At 44.6% G+C, this 24883-nt stretch overlaps 1 protein-coding gene across 1 annotated transcript in view; it reads right to left on the reverse strand.

Moving 5' to 3' along the window:
* Positions 1-20719: 20719 nt before the first annotated feature.
* Positions 20720-24883, reverse strand: part of CDK6 (cyclin dependent kinase 6) — a gene marked incomplete at both ends in the record, with an annotated part of 167544 nt that continues 163380 nt past the window's right edge. Inside the window, 2 exons of the mRNA XM_080936408.1 lie at positions 20720-20866; positions 22076-22211. Coding sequence (XP_080792534.1) covers positions 20720-20866; positions 22076-22211 — 283 coding nt within the window. The remainder of the gene's footprint in view (positions 20867-22075; positions 22212-24883) is intronic.

The following is a 24883-nucleotide window of genomic DNA, read 5'->3' on the forward strand; positions in this document are numbered from 1 at the left end:
GCTGTCCGGAGGACAGACCAGCGCTAGCGACCCGCGGTTCCCAGGAGCTGCTGCAGGATTCCTTGTGACCACTATCCCTGTGACCACTCTACAGAGCAGGACACTTTCTGTACCCCGCCTCGCCTAGGCAGCTCACTCCATTTGACCTTGGCTTTCTTATGCGCCGAAATACTCATTCTAGGGGAAAACAAGATTACCACCACCCCTACTGTGCCTGCGCTGGTACACTGTTGAAAATAAAGCGAAGACCAACACAAAAACACAAACTGGACTTAGAGGCTTGATTAAGGAACTTGTGCTCTAAATTTCATTTATTCATCACCTGTGAATTCTTTTTTTTTTTTTTTCCTTTCTTTCTTTCTTGAGACTGGGTGTCTCTCTGTAGCCAGGGCTGTCCTGGAACTAGCTCAGTAGACCAGGTTGACTCATGAAAATCCATCTACCTCTGCCTGCCTCCCTGGGATTAAACAGGTCCACCACCACTACCTGGCCATTTCTGTTGTCATTTTAAAAATCATCTACTTTACATAATTATTATTTAAAAACACTTGCTGCTCTTGCAGAGGACTTTGATCTAGTTCCAAGTAACCACATGATAGTTTGGAACCATCCATAACTCCAGTTCCCAGCTATCCAATATCCTCTTCTGACCTGTAGGTACCAGGCACACCTACTGCATACACATACATGTAGGCAAACACATAGAGTAAAGCTAACAAAAAATTTTTGTCATAAAACTTCAAAAAATGAGTCTGGGAAAAGTCAAATAGAGTTAAGACATAATCTTTATCTTTAAGGAGTGTGTTTATAAACTCAGAGGGGGAGATAAACACACACCAGTTAGACTTTATTGCTTTGGTGCTAGGTGATTATCTGTACTGTACCAAAACTTCAGAAGTGGTCTAGATTCCAGAGACTAAATACATCATACTTTGAGTATTCACAGGCTTGGAAAAAGTGTCTTACAGATTCATGTCAACATGAGAACATAAGGAAATAATTTAAGATTTGTCAGAATCTTTTCTGGAATTTTAGAAAATGGAAATGTGGGGCTTTCATTACATGAAGAATATCCTTTAGTCTTTTCCTGGGCCTCCTTTATGACCACAGCACCTGGGAGGTTAAGGGTGGGTGGGCAAAAGTCATGAGTTTGAGGCTATTGTGAAAACAAAGTAGGTCCAAGTCTGATCTGGGAAACTTGGTAGGACATTGTCTAAAGTAAAATTCAAAGGGGGGAGGGGGGGAAGGTTGGTATGCATTGGGAAATACTGTGAAGCCTGAGACTGTTACTTAAAAACAGTTGTTTCTAGTTGTGGTGTGGCTCAGCCCTTAGGCATCTTTAATCCCAAACAATGAAGGTAAAGTTAGTTTGTAGAAGAAAACAGCCATGTTTGAAAGTGATGTCTAATTGAGGGGCAAACAAAGTGATGAATCAGAGAAAGATTTGACAAAATAGGTTACACCCAAATCTCAAGAAAAGAGAGGGGAAAGAGAAACTACTTAGGAGAGCCGAGCAGGGAGAAAGAGAGAGGGGCAGTTTTACCTGGGGAGTTTTACAGAGATGGGTTGAAGAGAGAACAAGCTAGTAGACACAGGTGAAGATGGAATAGTCAGAGAGTGAGAAGCCAGAACAGATTAGCTAGATTAGAACAGGTTGCCAGAGTTAGTTCAAGGCCATGCAGAGCAATTTAGTCAGAAACTGAGAGAAGCCAGTTGGAATCAGTCAGCTTGGAGAGAAATTTGAGCCAGAACAGCTAAAATGAACCAGTGAGTCAGAGCTCAGAAAGAACAAGAGAGGATATTTTCAGCAGTAAGTCTCAGAGTCTGTAAAACATTCAAGGCCTATATTAGATTGTATAGAGGCTAGAAACTTCCGGGACTAGACCTAGGTTAGCAGACTGAGGCAGTAAACCTCAGAGACATTTAATTTAGGGAAATAAAGTTACATTTATAGAAAATATCAGTGGCAGTGATGGATCATTTCCTTAGAATGTGAGAGGCCCTACATGTAATCCAGTACCTCAGAGAAAACCTTTTTTGCTCTGACAGACATTCCCTCCTTTCTCACACTTTATTGTTAAAACAGATATTCCAATCTCCACTTTATTTCTTAAAATGTTCCAGTAGTAGTTTGCCCCCATGAGGCCTGTAGAAAGAGGTGCTATCAGAAGGTGTGGCCTTGCTAGACTGGGTGTGGCCTTGTTGGAGAACAGGCCATTGCGGAGGGAGGCTTTTATGTCTCTGATGACTAAGCTATGCCCAGTGACATAGTTCTTCTGCTGCCTGTGGATCAACACGAAGATCTCAGTTGGTCCTCCAGCACCATGTCTGCCTGTATGTTGCCACGCTTCGAACCATGAAGATAAAGAACTGGACCTCTAAAAGTGTAAGCCAGCCCCAATGAAATGTTTTCTTTCATAAGAGTTGCCTTGGTCATGGTGTCTCTTCTTGTCAATAAAACCCTAAGACAGTTTTCAAGAACCATTGAATGCAACCGACAGTGGTTCTTCCGGTACCACTCAGTTCTGATTGTTCTTGGGGACCCAGCTTCACTGCCCACAGTGGGTCTAGCCTCAAGACCTCTCTTTCTCCTTCCTTATCCCTTATTTCCAACTTAAGTTGAGGATTAACTACCTTCGCTTTGTGCCCATGGAGAAGAGAAGATTCTGTAAGTAATAGCCTGTTCTCTCCTTGTGGTTCACTGACGATGCTCTGACACTTAGCAGCTAGTATTTCCAGAAGCCCAACTGGAGGGGCCTTGAGAAGATGGGGAGTTTCCCCTTTAGCTCCTTCTTGCTTTCACTTTCCTCATCTCTGGCTTGCTTGACACAAGTCAGCAGGAAGCTTTGTGTTTCCTTTGGTTATCTTTAGCCATCAGGTGACCCTGGGATCTCAGGGAGAATAAACAAATAAACAAGAAAACTAGCCAGGACACAGTGGCAATAACAGACCTTCTAGGGCTGGTGAGAGAGGAGTCGTAAAACCTACATCAACCTGAGTCTTCCCAGAACAAAACTCACAGTGACTCTGTGGCAAGACCAAGGAGATGACTTACTTACACACCCACCCACACATGTGATCTGCTGAACAACACACTTCCCTTCTAGCAGTGAATTGCATGCGGTCTCAAACGCCTAAGGCATGACCAAGAGATTGTGTCTCATCTTTCAGATGAGGATAGAGAGCAGGCAGAGCCAAGTTGCGTGCTTCTTGTCTCGCGGTGACAAAGCAAAGCTGTGAGCATTTGAACACACATGTGTTAAACTTGAAAGTACACGTTTCCCTTACCACCTCACACTGTCATTGGTGGGGACAAAGGAGGATTGAAAATGTGCATTTTGTGTAGACTCTGACCCTGGGCGGGCTTCCCTCTGAAGACGTGAGAAGGAAGAGGGAAGAGCTTGGGTTAAAGAAGCTAGACACAGCCAAGCATGACAGCATGGGGTGATAGACTAGAAGGTCCCATGGAGCTGGAGGCAAAAGGTGACTTATTTTTATTGTACAGACCGAAGTTTGAATAAGAGTAGATGGAGAGAAAAGCTGTATATAACAGTAATAACTACATTAATAACTCTCCTGGGTAGAGATGTTCCAAATGATTAGCATCCACTGATTACAATTTGGGTCGTTTTCTAAATGTAATGGTACACTAGGTGACTTTCCTGTACCGCCACATTATTTGTTGTATGGGTGCTTGAGAATTTGAATGGGAGGAGATTGAACCTCAAATGTCTGTCATTCGGATGTACGTATCCTTAGGCGAGAGGAATAAGAATGGCACTTTAGATTCGATGACAGCCCCTGTGATGATCAATCTTTTGTTGGGAGGAATCAAGTTTAATATTTATGATAAAGGAAATAGTTCAAGTGTAGTACTCCCGTGCAGGAATTTTAACGGTGAGGTAGAACTGTATGTGTTGATTTGGGGAAATGGCCATTACATATTGGGAAAAAAGGGACTATAAAACAGTATAAACCATGACAGCATGTAGCAAATAAAACAATGTACATAATATGGAAGGGCCTAGTCATTATGGGTGGACCTATCCCCTAGGCTGGTTGTCCTGGGTTCTGTAAGAAACAAGCAGAGCAAGCCAGGAAGCAGCATTCCTCCTTAGCTTCCACCTCCAATTCTCTGCCCCATTTGACTTCCTAGACCTGATTTTCTTGGATGGTAAACCTTGTTGTGGAAGTTTAATCTAAATAAACCCTTTCTGCTGCCTGAGTAGATAGTCCTGAAGCTGTTTGCATTTTAATGTTGATTCCACTTCCCCAAGAAGGACTGGCTAGTCAAGTGACTTCAATTGAACCCTCCCATTTTAATTAGTAAAATAAAGGAAAGCCTGTGACTGGGTGGGGCGAGGGAAGTAGGAGGTCTAAGAGGTCAGAGGTCAAGAGGTCAGAGGTCGGTCGGAGAGGCAGAGGTGAGAGGGTTTGGCAACTTGGAGGTTCCCAAGGACCAGCCGGACCCAGGTAGTATTAATTGGCATTAAATAGCTATGAACATTAAGGATTTTATAGGTCTAGTATCTCATATAGAAGAGCAGTTTGTATCTTTGTTTATTTGATGTAATCTTGTTGTATAGAGGGTTTGTGGATTGAGAGCTGAATATATAAACCTGTATGAAAAGTTATCGGGCTGTAGAGTTGTGTTTGTGTGGGATCTTGGGGTACAGAAATACCCTCAGGACAGAGGTGGAGAACAGGCTGAAGAAAACCGCCAAGGGAAGGGAACTGCACGGACGAGTTGGGCCGTGTTGGTTCAGACTGGGCGCCAAAGGAGCGTGGAGTTCCGAACTAAAACCAGGCCTGAGTGAGGCCCCAGGGCTGGTAAAGAGATAAACAGTTTTATATTTTTTAATATTTACTGTAACATGCCCCAACTCGCCTTTTTGTTATGGTATTTCACCAAACGATTGAAAGCCTGGTAAGGCAGTTCAGATTATGAAATAGTCAGTAATTGTTAACCTGTAAAGGTGACAATTCATATTGTTCAGTGTGTGTGTGTGTGTGTGTGTGTGTGTGTTTTCTTGAGTATATTCTGCCAATTTTCTGAAAATTCTTCACAAAGTTTTCCAGGTGAGTACCTTAGAGTCCTCTTAGTAAGTCAAGAAGAGAGACGGGAGTTTTTATTGTTCAGATTGTATTATTTTCCCAACTACTCCACTGACTCTCCTTGAGGATCCAGACTTGCCTTGTGTCTTCTGGATGCAATTTTTGCTCTGTGGAGTTCAAACACTGACATGTCAATATGATTATCTATGCTCTTTGGCACTTACATTTCTTACTGTATAATATCTATAAAAGATTTATGCTTAGGGAAACACGAGCCATTGAAAAGCAAGCTGTCAAATTTATTTAATTAGTTGGTCTTTTGTAAGCCCAGTTTGAATTCTTTTGAATGTTGCTCTAAAGGCAGGGGAAGTTACCAAGAAAGTGAGTCAGAAAAGAAAGTTTTCCATGCTCAATGGGTTACGGCTTTGCTATAATTTTCCACTTGTTCCATCCTTGCAGATGTGACTCATGAGCTATGAAAGTCACTGATCAAATACTTCAGACTGGCTTTTGTTGGCCTCAAGCAAGACATCTTACATGGATTGAGTGTCAGTTTTATCATGGCAATGAATGAAGCCACCGATCTGTCTTCTGTTGCTGGGGTTTTGCCTTTACCATAACCTCATATAAACAGGTCTGTGTTTGTGCTTATGTCTTTGTGTGTGAACTCATGTGCATGTGTGTGGAAGCCAGAAGTTGACACTGGGTGTTTTGCTCTGTCCCTCTTCATCTTGTGTTTTCTTTGAGACAGGATTTCCTACTTGGAATTCACAGATTCAGCTCGATTGCCTGGCCAGCCAGCTCTGAGGATCCTGTCACAGCCTTGCTCTTCCAACACTGGAATTATAAACATGCCTGAGTTTTAAGTTTGTGTTGACGATAGGCATGAATAGTCTTCATGTTTGCTGAGCGGGAACTTTAGTAAATGAGCCCTCTCCCTGACCCCTGAATGAATCACACACACACACACACACACACACACACACACACACACACACACACACAACCCTATGTTATAGTAATAGTCATTTGGAATCTGTCCACTTAAAACTGAATTATCAAGTGGTCTGCCCACTGTGGCTTGAGGAAGACACCCAGAGGCTCACCTGCCGAGTGGTCCAGCACCGGGAGCCCCTGTGATGTTCGGGTTGGTGGTGGAGAGATGAAATAAAGAGGAGCTGAGTGGTTTGAAGAAAGGCTGAACTGGAGACAGGGTGGAGAGGAATAGTCTATTGTGAGCATCCTGTGCTGTTAGCTGTGGCCAGTCTGAAGTGCTGACCTATGCTGCCATGTCTGAGCCCATGGCCATAGAGCAGCAGGGATCTGTCTTGATGTTCTCTGGCTCATATGACCAGCAAAAGCTATATTGGATGTCCCTGGTCTCGGCTGTCACCTGGGACCATGTTGATGTCCAAGGGCTGCACAGACCTGGCTCCTCTCCTGGCTGGCTGAAGCATTCAGAAGTGGCCCCCAGCACTTGTCTGCCATGAGGTGCTATGAGGTTGGGAGAGATGTCCTCCCTACCCTTTCACCCCTTGATGCCTTTGGCAAGCAAGAGAGTTGATACCAAGGTCTTGAGAGCGAGAGTGGTCCCTGCCCCCCATTGGCTGCAGCACTCAGGATAGCAGGCCCTGCCTCTCACCTGGGCGGCAGCACATTAGAACTGGCCCTGCTGGTGAAGGCTCAAGTGAGCTGGTCCCAGCATGTGAGAGCAGGAAGGCTGGCTCCTCCCCTTGCCTGCTGGGTTAGCTAGCCTGGGCTGTCCTGGAGAACTTGCCCTGGTGGTGTGGGATGCCTGAATTCATATGATTTATCAGAGTAGACTCTGAAATTTCCTGTCAACTTGTGGGTTTCTTTTTTTTTATTTTCTTAAATAGTTTGTTTCAAATTGCTTAAGTTTTGAAACTTGATCAAGGTACCGTTCACTAATTGTTTATGTCCTGTCTTGCAATCTTTGCCAAATCCCAATCAAACATAGATGTTTCTCCTCCAAGGCTCACCACCTTTAGCTCTTGTGTTTAAGCTTCTAGAACCATGAGTATTGCAAAATCAGAAGAGGGCTTTGGGTGGGAATACTCACTGATTTGCACACGTTGTGTGCACATTCAAAAGCTAAAGGCAGAGTTCACCATATGAATATAGGTAGTTTTGGAGTCCACACGACTCTTGAGGGGAGTCAGAAAGTATGTGCCCTTTCTCTTTTGTCCATAGGTTTCCTGTGCTCGGTGCAAACAGGAAGAAACAAGGCTGATGGCAGTCGGGATGCACAGGTGACAGGCTAGGTGAATGAGATTGACATTGTTAACCCAAGTTGGTTTGGTCCCAACTCTGTCGGATGTTGGTTCCAATTGTGTGTCCACAATGACCTGGGTGGAGCAAGCTGGTCTCCTGGGACTCATTTGCTCTTCTCCAGAGAATGGGCGTGTTGGTGCTTTGCAGGACATTCCAAACGTAGTATCTGTGTAACAAGATATAGCTCTATTTTATGTGTATGGGTGTTTTGCCCGGATGTATGTAAGTGACCACAGGGAGGGGACCATGGATCTCCTGGGACAGTTGTGAGCTGTTCCTAGTGGGTGCTAGGAACCAAACTGCAGTGATTCGCAAGAGCAACAAATGCTCTTCACTGATGAACCACCTCTCCAGGCCCCCCTTTTACTTTTTCTTTTAAGTTGTTTTTACATGGCGTGGGCGTATGTGTATGCCACGTGCATCTCAGTATCCCCAGAGGGTGTTGGATTTCCCCCAGCACTGGAGTTACAGACACAGCGTTAGGAGCAGTCTGACAGAGGAGCTGGGTTCTGAACTTGTGTCCTCTGGAGAACCTGCAAGTGTTCTTTATTGGGGTGCTTTTTTTTCCCAGCCCCAATGAACTTTTTTTTTTGAAACAGGGTCTCACTGTGAAACCGTGGCTGGCCTGGAACTCACTATGAAGAACTGAGTTGGAATTTTGATGGGGATTGCATTGAATCTGTAGACTGCTTTTGGTAAGATGGCCGAGGAGTGACTTTTTAATGGCATTTGGTCCTAAAAGCATATAGCAGTGATCATCGAAGGATCTATTTATATACACAGTTCTGAAGGAAATGGTTCAATTTGATCAGGTATCATTGCAAACGCTTATCATTTATGAAAATATATGCTCTGACTGGCCTCTTAATAAGACATAACATTTCATTTCATTTCTTTTTTTTCTTTGAGACAGGGTCTGTGTAGCCCTGGCTGTCCTGGGACTTGCTCTGTAGAGCAGGCTGGCCTTGAATTCAGAAATCCACCTGCCTCTGCATCTTGAGTGTTGGGATTAAAGGGCTGCACTACTGCTGCCCGGCCACATTTCTCTTAATGAAGACTAAATTCTCCCATTACAGTATCCATCAGGAACATCTCCTTTAGAAATTTAAATAAAAAGTGCAATTTATGGTCTAAAAATATTAAAGGAATGTCCTTAAATAGGAGCTTCCAGGCGATTCTTAGGTGATTCTAATTTAAACACATCAACACCAGGAACAGCAAAGAAATTGTGTCAGCAACTATGTATCATTTCTGCTTCACTGTGTAGCATCTCAGTTTTCTCAGTTTCTCACAAGTACAAAGTCAAGCAAAAATGATGAAATGCTTTTGTATCGACTCTGACCTCACCCCGACTCTGCTCTGCACACTCACCTTCCTGACACTGACCTCACCCCGACTCTGCTCTGCACACTCACCTTCCTGACTCTGACCTCACCCCGACTCTGCTCTGCACACTCGCCTTCCTGACTCTGACCTCACCCCGGCTCTGCTCTGCACACTCACCTTCCTGACACTGACCTCACCCCGGCTCTGCTCTGCACACTCACCTTCCTGACTCTGACCTCACCCCGGCTCTGCTCTGCACACTCACCTTCCTGACACTGACCTCACCCCGGCTCTGCTCTGCACACTCACCTTCCTGACTCTGACCTCACCCCGACTCTGCTCTGCACACTCACCTTCCTGACTCTGACCTCACCCTGACTCTGCTCTGCACACTCACCTTCCTGACTCTGACCTCACCCTGACTCTGCTCTGCACACTCACCTTCCTGACACTGACCTCACCCCGGCTCTGCTCTGCACACTCACCTTCCTGACCAATTCGTGTCCTACTTAGCTTGTGCAATCATTTCCAGCCATACACCTTTTTAAACAATAAAAACAAACAAACAAACAAACCAGAAAAGAGCACTGTGGAATACATAGCAACTTTTTCTGAATTCTAAGTTTTTGCAGACCTGTAGACTTTCACTGGGACTTGCCTTTATTTTATCTAGGCTATAAATTGCATTTAACTTTAAAGCTCTGAAAGGACTATTCATGATGGGTAATCAAAGCTGAGAATAACAAAATGGCCTTCGGGGACCTACCTCATCTATCCATTTTTCCTCTAGAAAACACTGAAGTAGAAACCAGGCTAAACTCCAAAGGGCAAAACCTGTGACAAGGATCTCAGTAGAATATGAGCATAGAAGGTATAATAGAAAGGTCCATGTGGGCATAGCTTTGGAGGAAAAGATCCAAACAGCCAAGTGTGTGGTATGCATGTACCAGGTTGTACTTTTCTATAGGGTATGGTGCTAATCCCAGGCCATATCCTGGATCTTCCTGCCTTTCCTGCCCCCCTTTCATTGTGGGCCTTTACACATTCGGAGCACTTGTCCCTATGACTGGCAAATCTCGCTCTTTGAGTGCTCGTAAGCCTTATTTCTGCAAACCCTCTTTTGTTCCAGTGCATAGACATGTGGAGGCTTGGAGGTCAACATCTGTGACCTCTGCCACTGCTGCCCACTGTATCTTCTGGAGATGGGAGGGTTCTCCACTGAACCTGGCTCACGGACTGATCAGACGGTCAGAGTTCTGGCGTAGTGTCTGTCTTTGCCCTCTTGGCAGCAGAATTACAGTTGTGGTTGCAGGAGATCGAAACTCAGGTCCTCATATTTTCATGCCAGTGTTTACCGACTGAACCATCACCCCACCCCTCCACGAACCTTACTAAATTTCCTTTCATGCTTCTGTAGTTTACACACATGGGTGTGCAGGTATGTGCCAGGAAGGGACGGGTGCCCCTCTGTTTCTTACTCAGGTCCCTTGCTAACCCAGAGCTTACCTATTATTACATTTAGGCTGGCTGCCCACCAAATTCCCAGATCTGCCTGTCTTAACGCCATTCAGTGCTAGGGGGATGGGGTCAGAGGCACAAACAGCCATACTGAGGTTTTGTTTTTAACGTGAGTGCTGGACGTTGTAATTCGGTGCCTCATGCTCGAATAGCAGGTGCCCGTATCCACTAAGGCATCCCCTCAGCCTACCAAGCTATATTTCTACGGAACCTGTAGTGCTAAATGTCAGACAGACAAGTGGTGATTTGGTCCATGTACCACACCCTGCTACTCTGTCCCTGGCAACAGCAGCCCTCTTGGCTAGTCTCTGCCCCCAGTGGTCTCTCTGCTGCGGACCCTGCTCACATTCCCAGTGGCCCGACAGAATCAGTTTTTGAAGCTTGTAATTTATCAGTCTGATTTGTGTCAGTAAATTCTCACTCCACAAAAGTCCACACAATAGTCAGAGCCAATTGATATTGATATAAACTGTCCACCTAGATGAGACAGATTGTCCTATAATAATCCATTCCTTTGTAAGATATTCATAGCTACCTGTGGCTATTTAAAGCCACGAGGGGGGTGGATTATCTTCTTCCTCCTCCATCTTCTCCCCTTCCTCTCCTATCTCCTCTACCTTTCTAAAACTCTGTCCCTACCTATCTTTTTCACTGCCCAATCACAGGCCTTGCCTTATCTTGTGCCTGTCTGCACTTGCATATAGACATCAACCACAGAAACCCTTGCTCATCTCTACCTTACTAGTTTGGTGATACCAACCTTTTTCACAGTTCCTTCTCTCAACTGCAAGCTCTGAAGTGCTGTGCCCATGAAATTTATTTTTTCTATGTAAGGCACTTAGCATAGTCACCTACTAAGCATGTGTTGAGTGAGTTGTAAGCTCAGTGAGCTGCTCCTATGTAAAACACGTTCTTGATAAAGAATCTTGTTTTAAAAAGCCTAATGCATCCTATGCTAACACGTGCTATAATGTAATATGTGATGTGTTAGTGCAATGTAGTCATGTAAGTAAAAGAGATGAACAGCCAGAAGGGCAATCCATCTCCAAGGAAGGAGTCTGAAATTACTGTCTTTGTTTGCTACCAACATTTTTATTGTAAGAAATACAAAAGGTATGGCAAATGTACAAACCATTCTCTGGTTTGGTTTCAACCAATTCGGCTGGCACGCAAGTTGAGTCCAATGGATAGTGACATTTGAACAATGGTTTTGAAAGGCAATGAGTTCAATTACCAGACAATAAATACATAAATTTGCATTCTAGCACCCAGTAAGACATCCAGTTTCCGAAGGACTATTGATCTGTAACTCTCCGAATTTCCTGCTGGTTTCCTCTCCCACCCTCTGACACAGAATCAACACTGTGGCTCTCCCTCTCCAGGGAAGTCCCATTGCCAAGATGACTGTGGGAAGCCTGGAGTCACCCCTCACCTGAACTGCTTTTAAAAATGGGCATCTATGAAATATCCCATGGCCACACATTGTGGTCTTTGGGTGACATTGACTATCACATACCTCTACTGTCCCACTCTTGTAAGTGACAAGGGCTTGGATAAACGGACCAGAATATCATTAGCTTCAAGGAAGGGAGCAAAGGCCTTCAGCTCTGGGCTTTGAAGGGAAACTTAGAGATACACTTTTATGCTTTCCCTCAAGAGGGCTGTGTGGACTGACACAGGCCTACTTGGCCCATCCCCTTATTTGCTATATGTAACTTAGGCCGTTTTTCTGATGGCTAGTAACCAGGAAAGGTAGGGTTGCCAGAAGAGGTATGTCACATTCACCCTTGAGTACAGCACAGGTTCCACAGACCCTTCAGAGAAAGGTCTCAGGTGGACCCGGCAGGCCAAACTGGTAACTCCATCCGAGTGCAGAGAGAAGAGCAGAAGCAACGTCAACACCAGGACCCTGCCTGTAGGCTTTTAAGACTGTTCTAGGCAGTGATTTCCCACTGTGCTTCTTTGACCCGCTGAACCCAAAGCACCAAAACAGAGCATTCTGTAGCAATACGAGCAAACGGAATGAAGAGGAATTATGCACCCGGAGGGAACGTGCACCCTGATGTCTGCAACGTGAAATCAAAATCGCAGAACGAGTTTCAAGTATGAAGAAGCGCAGTAAAAGCGGAACCTGCAGATGGGCGGCCTACAGCAGCCTGGAATGTTTTTTACCTGGGACTACAGCCAGCAATGAACGCTCCGCATGATGACTGGGTCTAAAGATCAGGATGTACAGAAATATGCTCGAGGGCATTTCTGACTGACATCATGGGTACACTCTGTGCCCAGCATCAGGTATTATCTATCTCTTGTTGACTATGGCTAGCCAAAGGCAAAGTGGGGGTGGTGGCCAGGCCTAGGCAGGCATACTTGGTGCTGAAAGTATTTCTCATCACATGCCTGATGCCCAACTCTCAGCCAAGGAGAGGTGGGGAGCACCAAAGGGACAGGTCAGGGTGGTGGTGGGGAGCACCTTGGGGAAGGAAGGGATGCAGGAAAGGTAAGTACAGTGTAGGGATGCTGGACTCTTGGGGCTGGCTTACACAGCCTAGATTAGCATCTAATGTGTGTGACCTCTACAGTTCTAGGACCATGGTTTCAGTCCAGGAAACAGCGAGTTCAGTGTCCAAATGAAGATTCCTTTTTACCTTTAAACATTTTCTATTCTAAGAATAAGTCAAGCAGAAAGCAGCGTACTGTGCTCTACAGCTTTGCTGAAGCCTCTAGAAGCAAGTTTTAACAAGTCCCTAGGGGAATACAGAAACAAAATACATCTTACAGTGAAAACATACGTCTACAACCCTCTAACAGTCTCTACTGCTAACATGCACCGTTGGTCATGGCACTGCGCCCCAATACACACTGCTTTTCTATGCCTAATATTTGTCCCTCAAACTTCAGCTCAGAGTGGAAACAGCAGAAAGGCAACTGGCTCTTGACTTGTTGGGAATTCCTAGGTTTTGTTACTAAGATGCTTCTGTATTCAGCAAAGTTGCTTGAAATCTGAAAACATGGTCAGGAAGCCTCAAGTCGTAAGTTGCCAGTTCTGTTCCTGTACCCCTCACACTGCTCCATTCTCCACAAGTACCATGTGTTCCCACCGCTGCACAGGACACCTAAGGGAGCACTAGATTGCTTAGAGCATCTCTTTTCACACAACCTGACAGGAGGCAGCACCCAGACTCCCTGCTCTTCCTAGAATCCACTTTGCTGGCCACCTGGCACAGTCCCTTCATAAAGGCAATCTCTACATGCTACCTTAACATTTGATTAATTAATATCAACGCTATGCTAAACGTACCTCTGCCAGAGCAATGGCTACAAGTTCCGTTGCTTTGCCTTTTCTCATGTAACAACACACCCAGGCACCAAAAGTATTATTACACCTAACCTACTGAAATTGAGCAATTGTGTTAAAAACTCACACAGCTTATTTGGGGTGACAGACTATGATAAAAAACATTAAATCCAAGTCCTAACATCTGCCTTTAGTTGCACTTTCACAGGACTGGTGTAAGGCTTAGCAATAAATAATATACATGAATAACAATAGAAATAACTTATGTAAATGTGGAACTTGATAAAAAAAATTCCCCATCTGCTAAGTGCTGTTCCTATTATGCTATTAATTCCATGTGCTAATACATTTATTACTGCTCATAGGAAAATAATGAGTAAAAGAAAGAACTGAGATATATATGGATACATTGTTGCAAATAGGACCAGAGTGGAAAGACACTTGACTTGAGAGCTAATGTCAAGAAATGGGTTACTGCTGGGATCTATTTTAATCACCCAGAGACTGAAGGTCAAACTCAGAGATATTGGTGACCACAGGAATGTTGCTGGCTAATACATGTTATTATTGCATTTCATAGAACTAAAGATTAGAAAACTTCAAGTAGAGTACAGGGCCCACCCTAGCCTTAGCTCGCAACAGAATCTGGCTGGAACCCTGCCTGAGCTAGAAATCAGAGTTAGATGGAATTCCTGACTGTTCATTGCTTGGCTGTGTGTCCCCTTAAAAACCTACACCCTACTGTTAACAGTCTAAGGGCATCATGGGAAGATTCTCTTTCTGTTCAAGAAATAATGTGCTCACTAAAGGAGAGGGGAAAAAAAAGAAAGTAGAAAGTAAAGAATTTTACATACTTTTGCCAAGTGAAGTAGAAGAGTTTTTCAAATAAAACCTCTTCAGGAGTATTTTTTCCACCATGCATTTATCAGGATAGAAAATAATGATACATTTCTAACTACCCTTCCCTCACCCCAAGCAAAACTTTGAAAGACATCTGATATAGGGCTTGCAGAAGAGACACTGTAGCCAGCGGGGGAGTGGCCAGCAAACTGTAATTATTGTCAGGATAGCTACTGTACTTCGGGAGCACTGTGCTTCCCAAGATGGCACAGTAGATGTGGTCCTTCCACAACATCCTGCTGGGCCTGGCTCTGCTGCCCAGCACCCTGTCATTCAGCTGTCGTGGGGGGGGGGGTGGGGGAGTGGGATCAGGTTCAGGAACTTCAAAATGGTGGCAGAAAGGCAGAGACTGGGGGTTGGGGACGTTACTGAGGGTCTTAACCTGCTTCCGTGAGAGCAGAGGGTTGAAAGGACCCTCTCACTACTCCAGCACCTAGTATTCCTAAGGCTGACTCCTCCCACATGATAGACTGAGGTTAGAGGGTCTAACCGGAGACCCTGCCCTTCCCCTTTAAGAGGTTCTTACAGCTGCAGCCAGTCCTGTAAATGCCGGAGTCTCTGGACAAAGTGGAAATAACTGAGACCTGCCTACCAGTCTTTCTGGAGTGTGTGTGTGTGTGTGTGTGTGTGTGTGCGTGAGTGTGCGTGTGTGTGTGACTCCTAAGGAATAAACTGTTTTCTGCCTTGGTGTGTCACAGATACTGTTACATCAGGGGACTAGGTCTCGGAGGTAAAAAGAAAAAAAAAAAAAGCGAATTTAAAATGTAGTATAAAAGTGACTTTGAGAGTAGAAAAACCAAAGCCTTCTGTTATATTCATATGTGTATTAAAACCCAAAATTTAGGAATTGGAATTTAGGAGTTTGCACTTGTAGTTTGCACGTGTGTAGAAAGTACCAGCTCTTTTGAGTATTTGTAGACCACGCGGCTCTTTAGAAAGTGGTCTGCGGTCTCAATTACTGATGCACTCCTTCCTTTGCTCACGTGAGTTTAGAAATGAATCAGTGTCAAAAGGTCACGGAGAGTGAACGCAGCAGCCGTGGTAAGGGCTGTGAGAGTCCCTTAAGTAATTGTAAAGGCCTTCTTGCTTAAATGTCAACCTTAAGCATAACTTACAGTCACTCAGAACCCAGCTAAAAAGCAAACCATGTAAGCTGTAGACTATTACCAAGACTGTTAACTATCTGAAGAAACATGTTAGGTGATAGTTACATGCAGAAAAAATAATGCCTCTAGAATACCTCTTTAGTCTTGGTCAGCTTTAAAGTTTTCTCTCAAGGCGCCACCTTGTGAAACACAGTGGGATAGAGGGAAAAACCTCCACACAAACCTTAGGGCACTGTGAATTTTAAAGCTGACTTCTGTGCCAAACCAAACCAACCCAACTCCAAACTACCTTCTATCCCCACCATTTTAACTTAGAATGGCTCTAATAGTATTTTAGTAGACACTTGAATTAAAAAACAAAACAAAAAAAAAAAGCCTGCACTTAGGTGGCTACTTTTTGGAGAGGTCAGAGGACCAAAGCACAGAGGTGTGAATATCCTAGTGGCTGTCCCTAGCAGAACCCCCGCTCCCGCAAAAAAGCAGTTAAAATAGAACCCCTCTCTTTCGGAAGACAGGAGGTCAAAAGAGTAGTTTTTGCTTATTTCCTTAACAAGCACAACAAAGCCAAAACCAAAACCGAGTTGAAGTTGCTTGAGGTATGCAATCCCAGCCTGAAGAGGTGAGAGGCTGTACGCGCAAGCCCCGCCTGGCCTGTACCAGGCTGAGCCCCTCCATCGGAAGGAAGCTAGCAGGAGACTGAGGCGTGGTGCTCTTACTAATCATTCCAGGACTTGCAGCTTGCATCAGGCATACACGCCTTCCCAGTGATGCACATGATAAAGGATGTACATACAGGGACTATGTAGCTTTAGATGGCTGTCTTCTTCTTATGAAACGAGGAGGGAGTACCAGCAATTCTGCGCATCCCCATAGGATTTGTGTATTTTGACATACCCAGCCCATAAGTGCTGAATGACTTAGAATTTTTCTTAGAATATACTTGAAGGCAAACATAAGTAGCTAAAAAATGTATGCAAAATTTAAAATAACTTGAATAAATATACTGTCCCCCACCTTTTTTGGGTAATTTTTAAAGATGCAGAGATTATACAATATCTTTAATTTAATGTCACAAGCAAGCATGTATTATTCTGATGGCTATCAGTATGTGCCAACACGTGTCACACTGAAAAGGGGACTTTTAATGTTACTCTTTCTTGGGCTCTACTATGTGACAGAAGTGTGCTGTGCTGTAAGAAAATGTGAGCCATTTCTGTGCTTATCATAAAAAATATTTAGCCGGCATGGTGGTGCATGCCTTTAGTCCTAGCAGGCACATCTGCATGAGTGTGAGGCTAACCTGGGCTACACAGTGAGTTCCAGGATAGCCAGGGCTACACAGAGTAAACCATTTGAGGAAAAACAAAACAAGACAAAATAAAAACTCCCAAACCCCCAAATCATGTTTCCTCCAGAAGAGCAGATCTTTGGACAGAAGATTAAAACAACTGTGATGTTCAAAAGCTGACGTGACTTCACTCCCACAGTGAGAGCAAATGGCTGTGACTGGCTTTAGAAGTCACAGCTTTTAAGAAAGCAGCTATGGTTACTTAAAAAACAAGCTCAGGACATACTTTAAAATGTTTGCTACTGGCTTTTCCAAACAAGTTGGCTAGCATGCCATTGCAGTCCGAAGGTACATCTTTCCATTCCAAGGGAAGTTCTGTTTTTGACATAGCAGCACCCCAGCACATCCTGGACTCTTTGCTTTTACTTAGAATGGCCACGGAGAGACTCTGGTTTTAAGTGAGCTTCTCGGCTGTTTTTTAGAAAACTGCCTGGGGCTAAATTCAAGTCAGAGAGTGGGTCCTGAGGGGAAAAGTCATGAAAAGCTGGGAGCAGAAATGGCCCCTAGCTGATTGAACAGTTCCTCCATTGTTTGAATGCCTGTCTTCTTTAAAGAGGGGCCAAGTAGGAGGCTGCAGCCCACTGGCTACTCTCAGGTACTCACCGACTGCGTTTCTAAGGCTGGCTGGTAAGGACTCCTCCCACAAGATAGCCTGTGAGGTTAGGGGGTTTAACTGGAGAACCCACTTACCCCCTTTAAGAAGTTGTTATAACTGCAGCTAGGCCTGCAAATGCCCGAGTCTCTGGAACCAAACCCTGAACAGAAGCTATGAGGCATTTTCTTGTGCTATTCCTACTGGGAGCTGCTCCAGGGCAGTAGGGTCTTCTTAGAGAGTCACTGGCTAGATTCTGACAAAGGTGTGTGAACGGATGAGGCCTTTTAAGGATGAGCTGCACATAGCAAGCTCTTCAGTCTGTTATGTGTTTCCCCTTGCTACAAAGGACCCTAATGGAAAGTCTCCCTGTATGGAAGACTGGGTTTCAGAGGTGTGAGCCCGATGTGGAGACAGATATCCAGAGAGCACCTGTATGAAAGAGATGGGGCAGGGATATGAAGTCCGGAAGCTGGGGTGCCCTTTCTGCACCATCCTGCCCAAGATGCCAAGTTTCTAATACCAAAATGTGTATGATTTGAAGACACTACTGTAAGCCGGGGTGGGGTGAGGGGTTATCTCATGCCTTTAGTCCAAGCACACTGGAGACAGAGGCAAGAGGATCACTGAGTTTGAGGCTAGCCTGGTCTACAGAGCAAGTTCCAGGACAGCCAGAGCTGCATAGAGAAACCATGTCTAGGAAAGCCAAACAAACAAGCTAACAAACAAACAAACCAACAAAATTAACCAACCATCCAACCAAACCCGAAAGCCAAACACATACACACACACACACACACACAAATCCAAAAAACCAAAATCAACCTCCCACTACCCCACCCCCCAAAAAGCCAAAACAAAACTACTTAGAAATGAAATTAAATTCTATACTTAAAAACTCTAGAGAATACAGAAAAATTCCAGTTTAGGATAGCTGTATTTTTCTCGAACAAAGCTAAGGAAAACAACTTTTCTTTTCTTTCTTTCTTTCTTTTTTTGGCAAAAGCAAACCCTCAAAATTATTTTCACTTTATCACACGGTTGCTAACATAAAATGGATTAGCCTTGATGCAGTGAGTTTTATGTTCAATTTCAATGGTTCTGGCAAAAAATGTCTCTGTGGACCTTGTTCAATGACAAGGCAGAAAACTCACCGTCCAAGTGAGACCTAGAGTAGACCCAGTCCCTGCGGCTCTGGGCTGAGTCTGTCTCAAGCTTGGACAATGTTGACAACACAGGCTTAGTGCTGTAATGACAAAGTAAAGAACATCCTCACAGCCTCGCTTCTGTTGTTTTCAATTCTGCTTTTGAAAAAAAAAAAAAAAAAATCCTGTTCCTTGAGATACAGGATCAGAAGAATGTAATGTAACATTAAAAAAATAAAAAAGATTCCCACCCAACCTCCAAAACTCTCAGGAAAGACATCAAATTCTTCTCCATACAAATAATCACACACATAATTCAGCTACAAAGAATTCAGACTCCATAATAGATACACACCATCTGAAGCCTCTCCTGTGTGAAACATCAGCCATTCTTCCAAAGTTCTACACTGAAACATGACCTACTTTCTACTTACATTCGCTCAAACACAATTCAAAACTCAGCTAAACGTCCCCAAAGCTTGCTTTCTCCACCTTCTATGGAGTAGTGCTAGCTTAGCACTAAGCTGTAGACAATAAGGCAAAGGCGGCACAGAATATAAAGAAGCCAGAGAGAACACTAAAGTACACTTATTTATAATGCCCAGGTTAGGCTAGCTCTGCAAAAAGCAGTGCTGAGCACAAGGCACCAGAAAAAAAAAACAAACAAACAAACAAACAAAAAAACCTCAACAACAACAACAACAAAAAAAACCCCCCAACATATCCTGGGGAATAGACAGATCACTTTAGGGAGTAAATAGTTGTTTCTAAAAGAGAGAAAAAGACATTCCCTCAGACGTAACCGACAACACACACTATAAAAACAGGAAACACCAAGTGACAGTTGGTAGCAGTCTATGCGCTGGTCACACTCAGAACAAGCATTCTATACTGCCTAGGCAACCTCAGTGATGGGTTGACTACTGAAAACACAGGGGATCCTTTAGGCACAACAGAATTGGTGCCATACGCCCAAAGCCAGGCCATCTGCAAAGCATTCAGGGCAAGATGGTAAGGTGGCAATCGGGTGTGGGATGGGGACAGCGGCAGTCTGTTGTTAGCTACGCAATGCCAGGACTATGATCAGAAGTACTGGTGAGAGGTCAGGCACTACACAAGGCAGTATGTGGCAAATGCACCATGGTGGTGGGTGGAGAGAGCTAACTGGTATTCCTATCTTCAGCCAGCGAGAAGTGATTCCCTAAAACAAAGAACAAAGTAACAAGAGAGGCAAAGAAAATGATAGCATTTCAAACCCGAGAATATAGGCGCTCTCACCTATCTGAGGTACACTCACTCCTGAAATCTATTGCAAGTAGTAAGATGCTTAGAGCATCTTTCCCAAAAGAAACAATTAAGTACTTACTGTGCTACATACAGGACGCAGGACACCTAAGTTCAGCTTTCCAAAGAGTAAATAGAAGAATGTATGCCTTAAAAAGTCTCTTAAAAGATATTGGGGTTCCCTGCCCCCATTTTGTGGTGTCTAAACCTTTATTGTTTATTGCTAGCAAAAGCTTTTGGATGGGAAGGAAACACTGAGGACTTAGGCTCACCTTCCTAGCTGGACAAGACTCCATTGTGAATCACCTTTCAACCGAACAAGCCCGCGTTACTATCGGTCACCTCTACTCTTTAAAACTCAATCTTCTTGTCTACAAAACAAGTAACACTTTACAAGATCAGGGATCTTTCTCCCTCCCTCCCCCCCACTCTCTTACACACGTACACACACATACCCACACTCACAAGTACCAAAGCAGGCCCAGCAGCTGCAGGCAGATTACATCATAACTCAGCTGGGCCTGGATTCCCATCCTACACTGGCAGCATTCAAGGTTAGAAAACAAAATGGCAGCACAACTGTTCAGCAGCTTCTCTTCTCCTGGAAGTTCTCCAGGTTCTTGAAACACACAGACAGACAAACACGTGTACAAACAAACGTAAAGCTGCAATCATTCTTGCATTGATCTCTGAACAGTAAACGAGGTGGTTTCCTTGGTGAGGCAGAGCCCACCCAGAAGCTGGCAGCTAGAGGGTCCTCAGCCAGCAATCTTCAACTGCTCTGCAAGGCTTGCTTAGGGGACTTGCAGCCACCAGTGTGTTCAGATGACGAGCTCATGGCATCCCTAGGCAACCTCAGGCTGTGTTCAGCTCCGAGGGGCTCTGGCTGGATGACAGGGGAGAATGCAGGCTGTCCTTGTATCGCTCCAGATCTTGGAAGTATGGATGATTCAGGGCGCCATAGGCAGATATTCTTTTAGCTGGATTAAACGTCAGGCATTTCTGCAACGAAGAGAATGGGTGGTGTGAAACATACCCCAGTCAATGATGCGCATGGACACTGGACCTTGGGAGACAGTCTTGAAAAAGGTGGAGCAAAGTCACCATCACGGCCCTGAGCTAAATTAAACACCGAGACAATAAATGCTGCTACCGTAAAGATAATCGGTTTGATCTCCAGATACCCGACTTAAAATTACCTTCTAGAATTACAACTTATTCAAGGGTTGGATACTTTCGGCAGGCTGGGAGGAACATTCTCACCCTTCCTCAAGTTGCCCTTGACCACAGAACTGACTTAGGCCTTTGATCGTGTTTCTACTTGCTTCCATGAGAAAAACATGCCACAGGGCACTGCTGCCTCTCTGGCCTTGGCACAGAGACACGCTGGTTTTGACAGACCCACTGTCTGAATCAAGCGTACGGGCTCTTAATTCAGGAGGTTAATAACAGACTTATTACTCATAGGGTTCTGACTCCAAGACTTCATGTCTGAAGGACAGTATACACAACATCAACCGTGAGGAGTTTGAGTTTCAAAATACAGGAGGAGTGCTCATTTTTTCTAAAGAAAAGAAAAAAAAAAAAAACCCTTAATTTTAAGTGTGAGTATAGGAGTCTCTGTGTGTGGGAATGTGTACACAAGGTGCCTGTGGGGCCAGTATTATCTATGGGGCTGGAGTTATAGGCCATTTTAAATTCCTTGACACCGGTGCTGGGAATCAAACTTGAGCCTTCTGCAAAAAAGTGACACTTACTTTTGAGAATGGAGACACCTCTCCAGCTCTGGAATCTTTTTTTTTTTTTTTTTTTTTTTTAATGGGGTAACGTATCTTATATGTGAATGGCACACAAAATACTTATTCAATAAATCAGTAACTACAAGTATTGGTTCTTTGGGGGGGGGGGGGACGTTTTGCAAAGATGTGACTAGCCCATTGCTTCAGTGGCATGAAACGTTAAGGAAAAGAAATGCATTTTCTTGTCAAGAAGCCTATGATCAAGGAGTCCAGAGTCTTATAAGGCTGCATCCAAACATGCATTTAAAATAAGGTGTTGGGAGCTGGGTTAGAAACACAGTGCAGGATCAAAACCCACCAGCTGGAAGCAGAATCTACAGAAAAGAGTACAGCCTCCCACGCCATGTGGTTGAGGCATGAAATACTCATACAGTCTCGACGGGCACCAGCCAACAGCATCCCAGGAACTTACCAGAAGTAGGTCTTTGCCTAGTTCGTCAATATCTGTCACAAACTTCTCGATGGGTTGGGCAGATTTGGAATGAAAAGCCTGCCTGGGAAGGGCGACGTCCCTAGGCCAATCTTCTTCTCCTGGGAGTCCAATGACGCTGCGGAAGAACCAGAGTGGAATGTGAACAACGGCAGACAGTCACGCAGAGACCCTCCTTACCAAATCTTGGAGCAGGCACAGGGAGAACCTCATTTACCCTACTGCCACGTGACACAAGCTCAGGGGACACTGCAAACTTCACTGACGGGAAGGAAGTAAGCCTCTGTCCCTGGCAGCAGACACCCACCCAATGGAAGGGGTGTACGAGGCAGGGTCTGCTGCCCAGAACGACACTCGTCTGGATATACAGGGTCTTCACCTACACCTGCAGCTTTGCCTCGAGTTCTGATGCAACAGTTCTGTGACGATCAGGAAGCTCACCCAGCACGGCTTACGACACACATTACTTTGGCCAAGGTTTATCAATTAAAGAGTAATTTTTCTAAACATAAGTTAGACTCAATAATAAGGTTAAAAAGGACGTCGGGCCTGTTTTATGCAAGCACTGTGTAACATTTAACAGCATTTCGGAGTGAGAAACAGTTCATTAAATAGGGTGTCGTTTAAGTTTTCCCTGACTACCATTCTGGGGTCAGAAATGGGGAGGAAATTGTAGGCCATAACAAGAGCACAGGTTTTGGAAATAAGCAGATGAGGCTTCAAACTCAGCACCTGCATTTAATTGACAGGTAAGGACAAATTATGTGACAACTGTGAGCTCTGGTGTATTTATGTAAGTGACTACAACAATGGTTACAAGGAGGTTTGGTGGTAACTTATTGAAACTGCGTATCATAGTCCCTGGAGCACACACCATGCAGCCAACAATCATTTGTTACTTATTGATGGTAACGATGTAATTGTTTACATTGTTAGCACAGGTAATGTATCCACATGTTGTATTACTTATAGCTTATGTACAGGTGCTAAGTGTATGTGGGCAGTGCACAGGCCCTGAGGAACTCTTGAACTACAAAACCAAAACCACAGTTTAGTGGACAAGATATATGTAAGTCAAAGACTGATCCAAACTATTTTAACCCTAACTAGAAGTGGCGCTGGCCTGAACTAAGGTCCTCTTCTGTATTCCCTGAAGCACAGGCCTAGAAGGCATGGCCACAAACATCTTTCAGGAAAGGAGTTAGTAAATGTCACAGAACCTACAGAGCGTTGTCACTGTTCCCTTCCCTTTACAGAGCCCAGGTCACAGACCTCCCCAGAAGAGCAGCTTCACCACTGCCTGTGCACTCGCCCCCCCCCCCCAGGGGGGGTTTGAGGCATCTTCGGGGAGTTACATTACTCAGGCACACAAAGCCTCATGGATACAGTTCCCGGAGTCAACGAGCAAAATCATGACTTGGGCAATGTATAAGTGTGCCCACTGACCAGTGGATACTGAAGGGTAAAAATGACATCGTAACCACAAAAGGTAACATGGGGATCGTTAGACTGGGATACGGCAGAGGAGGAAGAGGGTGCTGATTACAGACAGTTTGAAATGTCTGCTCTTTTATACAAGGACTTTTATTTAGTACATCCTCATCACCAGCCACCTAGCAATGGATTATAATGATGCTTCCTGCTTAAACCACTTTAGTGATAACATCTTTTCTTTTGAGACAGTGTTTCACTACGTATCCCAGGCTGGTCTCACAATCCTCCTGTCTGAGCCTCCTGAGTGTTACTAGTAGCTCTGAACATACCTATGGATGGGAAGGCTTATGAATACAGCAGTCAGAAACCAAACACTTTGAGAGAAGCTGTCTGTCTGATATGTAAATATATATTAACTACACATAATGCGTGGATACATACATACATAAAAATAAAACTTATAGCCTACTGTCCTCTCCGACTCCTGTAAAAAGCCGTGAGAGATGCGCAGGTCAGGTGTGACACCTCACTGCAGGGATGGAACGACAGAATGAGGAAGGAGAACGCCTGCCTGGATCATGCCGTGCGGTCAGCCTCGGTTCTTCTTACTGCATGTCCGGCATTGTTTTACCTGGGTTTAACTATGAGACCGCCCTTAGCAAGCGCTCTAGATGCCGTGATCTAACACCACTGCTTTACTTCAGAAGTATTCAGTGTTCTCTGGAAGGAGAAGTCTACAGCTTGCCTTATTAAGAGTATGAGATTCTGACTTTCCTTAAAAAAAAAAAAAAAAAAAAAGTCAGCTTCCTGCCCAGTAAGTACTGTCAAGCCCCTTAACGGGTACAATGAAATCATAATGACAGGCTCATTAGAAAAGGCTTGCATCACAATTCTCTCTTTGGACAGGAACTGTAACCGTTGATTGTTTACACCGGGAAGACCGGGCTCTATAAACAGCTGTGGTGGAAATCATTTTGAAGAGGTTTAGCAGTGACACTAGGGAGCAGCAGTGTCCCTTTTTTTCTGTTGAGAGCACCGTTCAGAGAAATGAAGCAAAGCCAGAAACCACAGAGTGTAATCTAAAGGCACCAAACACATGAGGTTTTCCAGCTGCTTTTCTGCTGGCTGTGTGGGAGTGCCGGGCCTTGACCAAAGGACAAGCAAAATGTCCCCTTTGTCATACTGCACTGGCTTTGAGTGTGGAGTGCTTACAGGGCCACAGGCTGTGTGCTGGAGTGGCTAGAAATCCCACGAGGTAGAAGGAAGGGGGAGCAGGTGACGGTCTCCAGGGCCCGACAGACGTGTGCCACCGAGATCACCTTTCTTTTCAACGGGAATACTAGAACATTCATAGTC

This window comes from Micromys minutus (genome assembly GCF_963924665.1).
Source record: "Micromys minutus genome assembly, chromosome: 23".
Taxonomy (NCBI): Eukaryota; Metazoa; Chordata; class Mammalia; order Rodentia; family Muridae; genus Micromys; species Micromys minutus.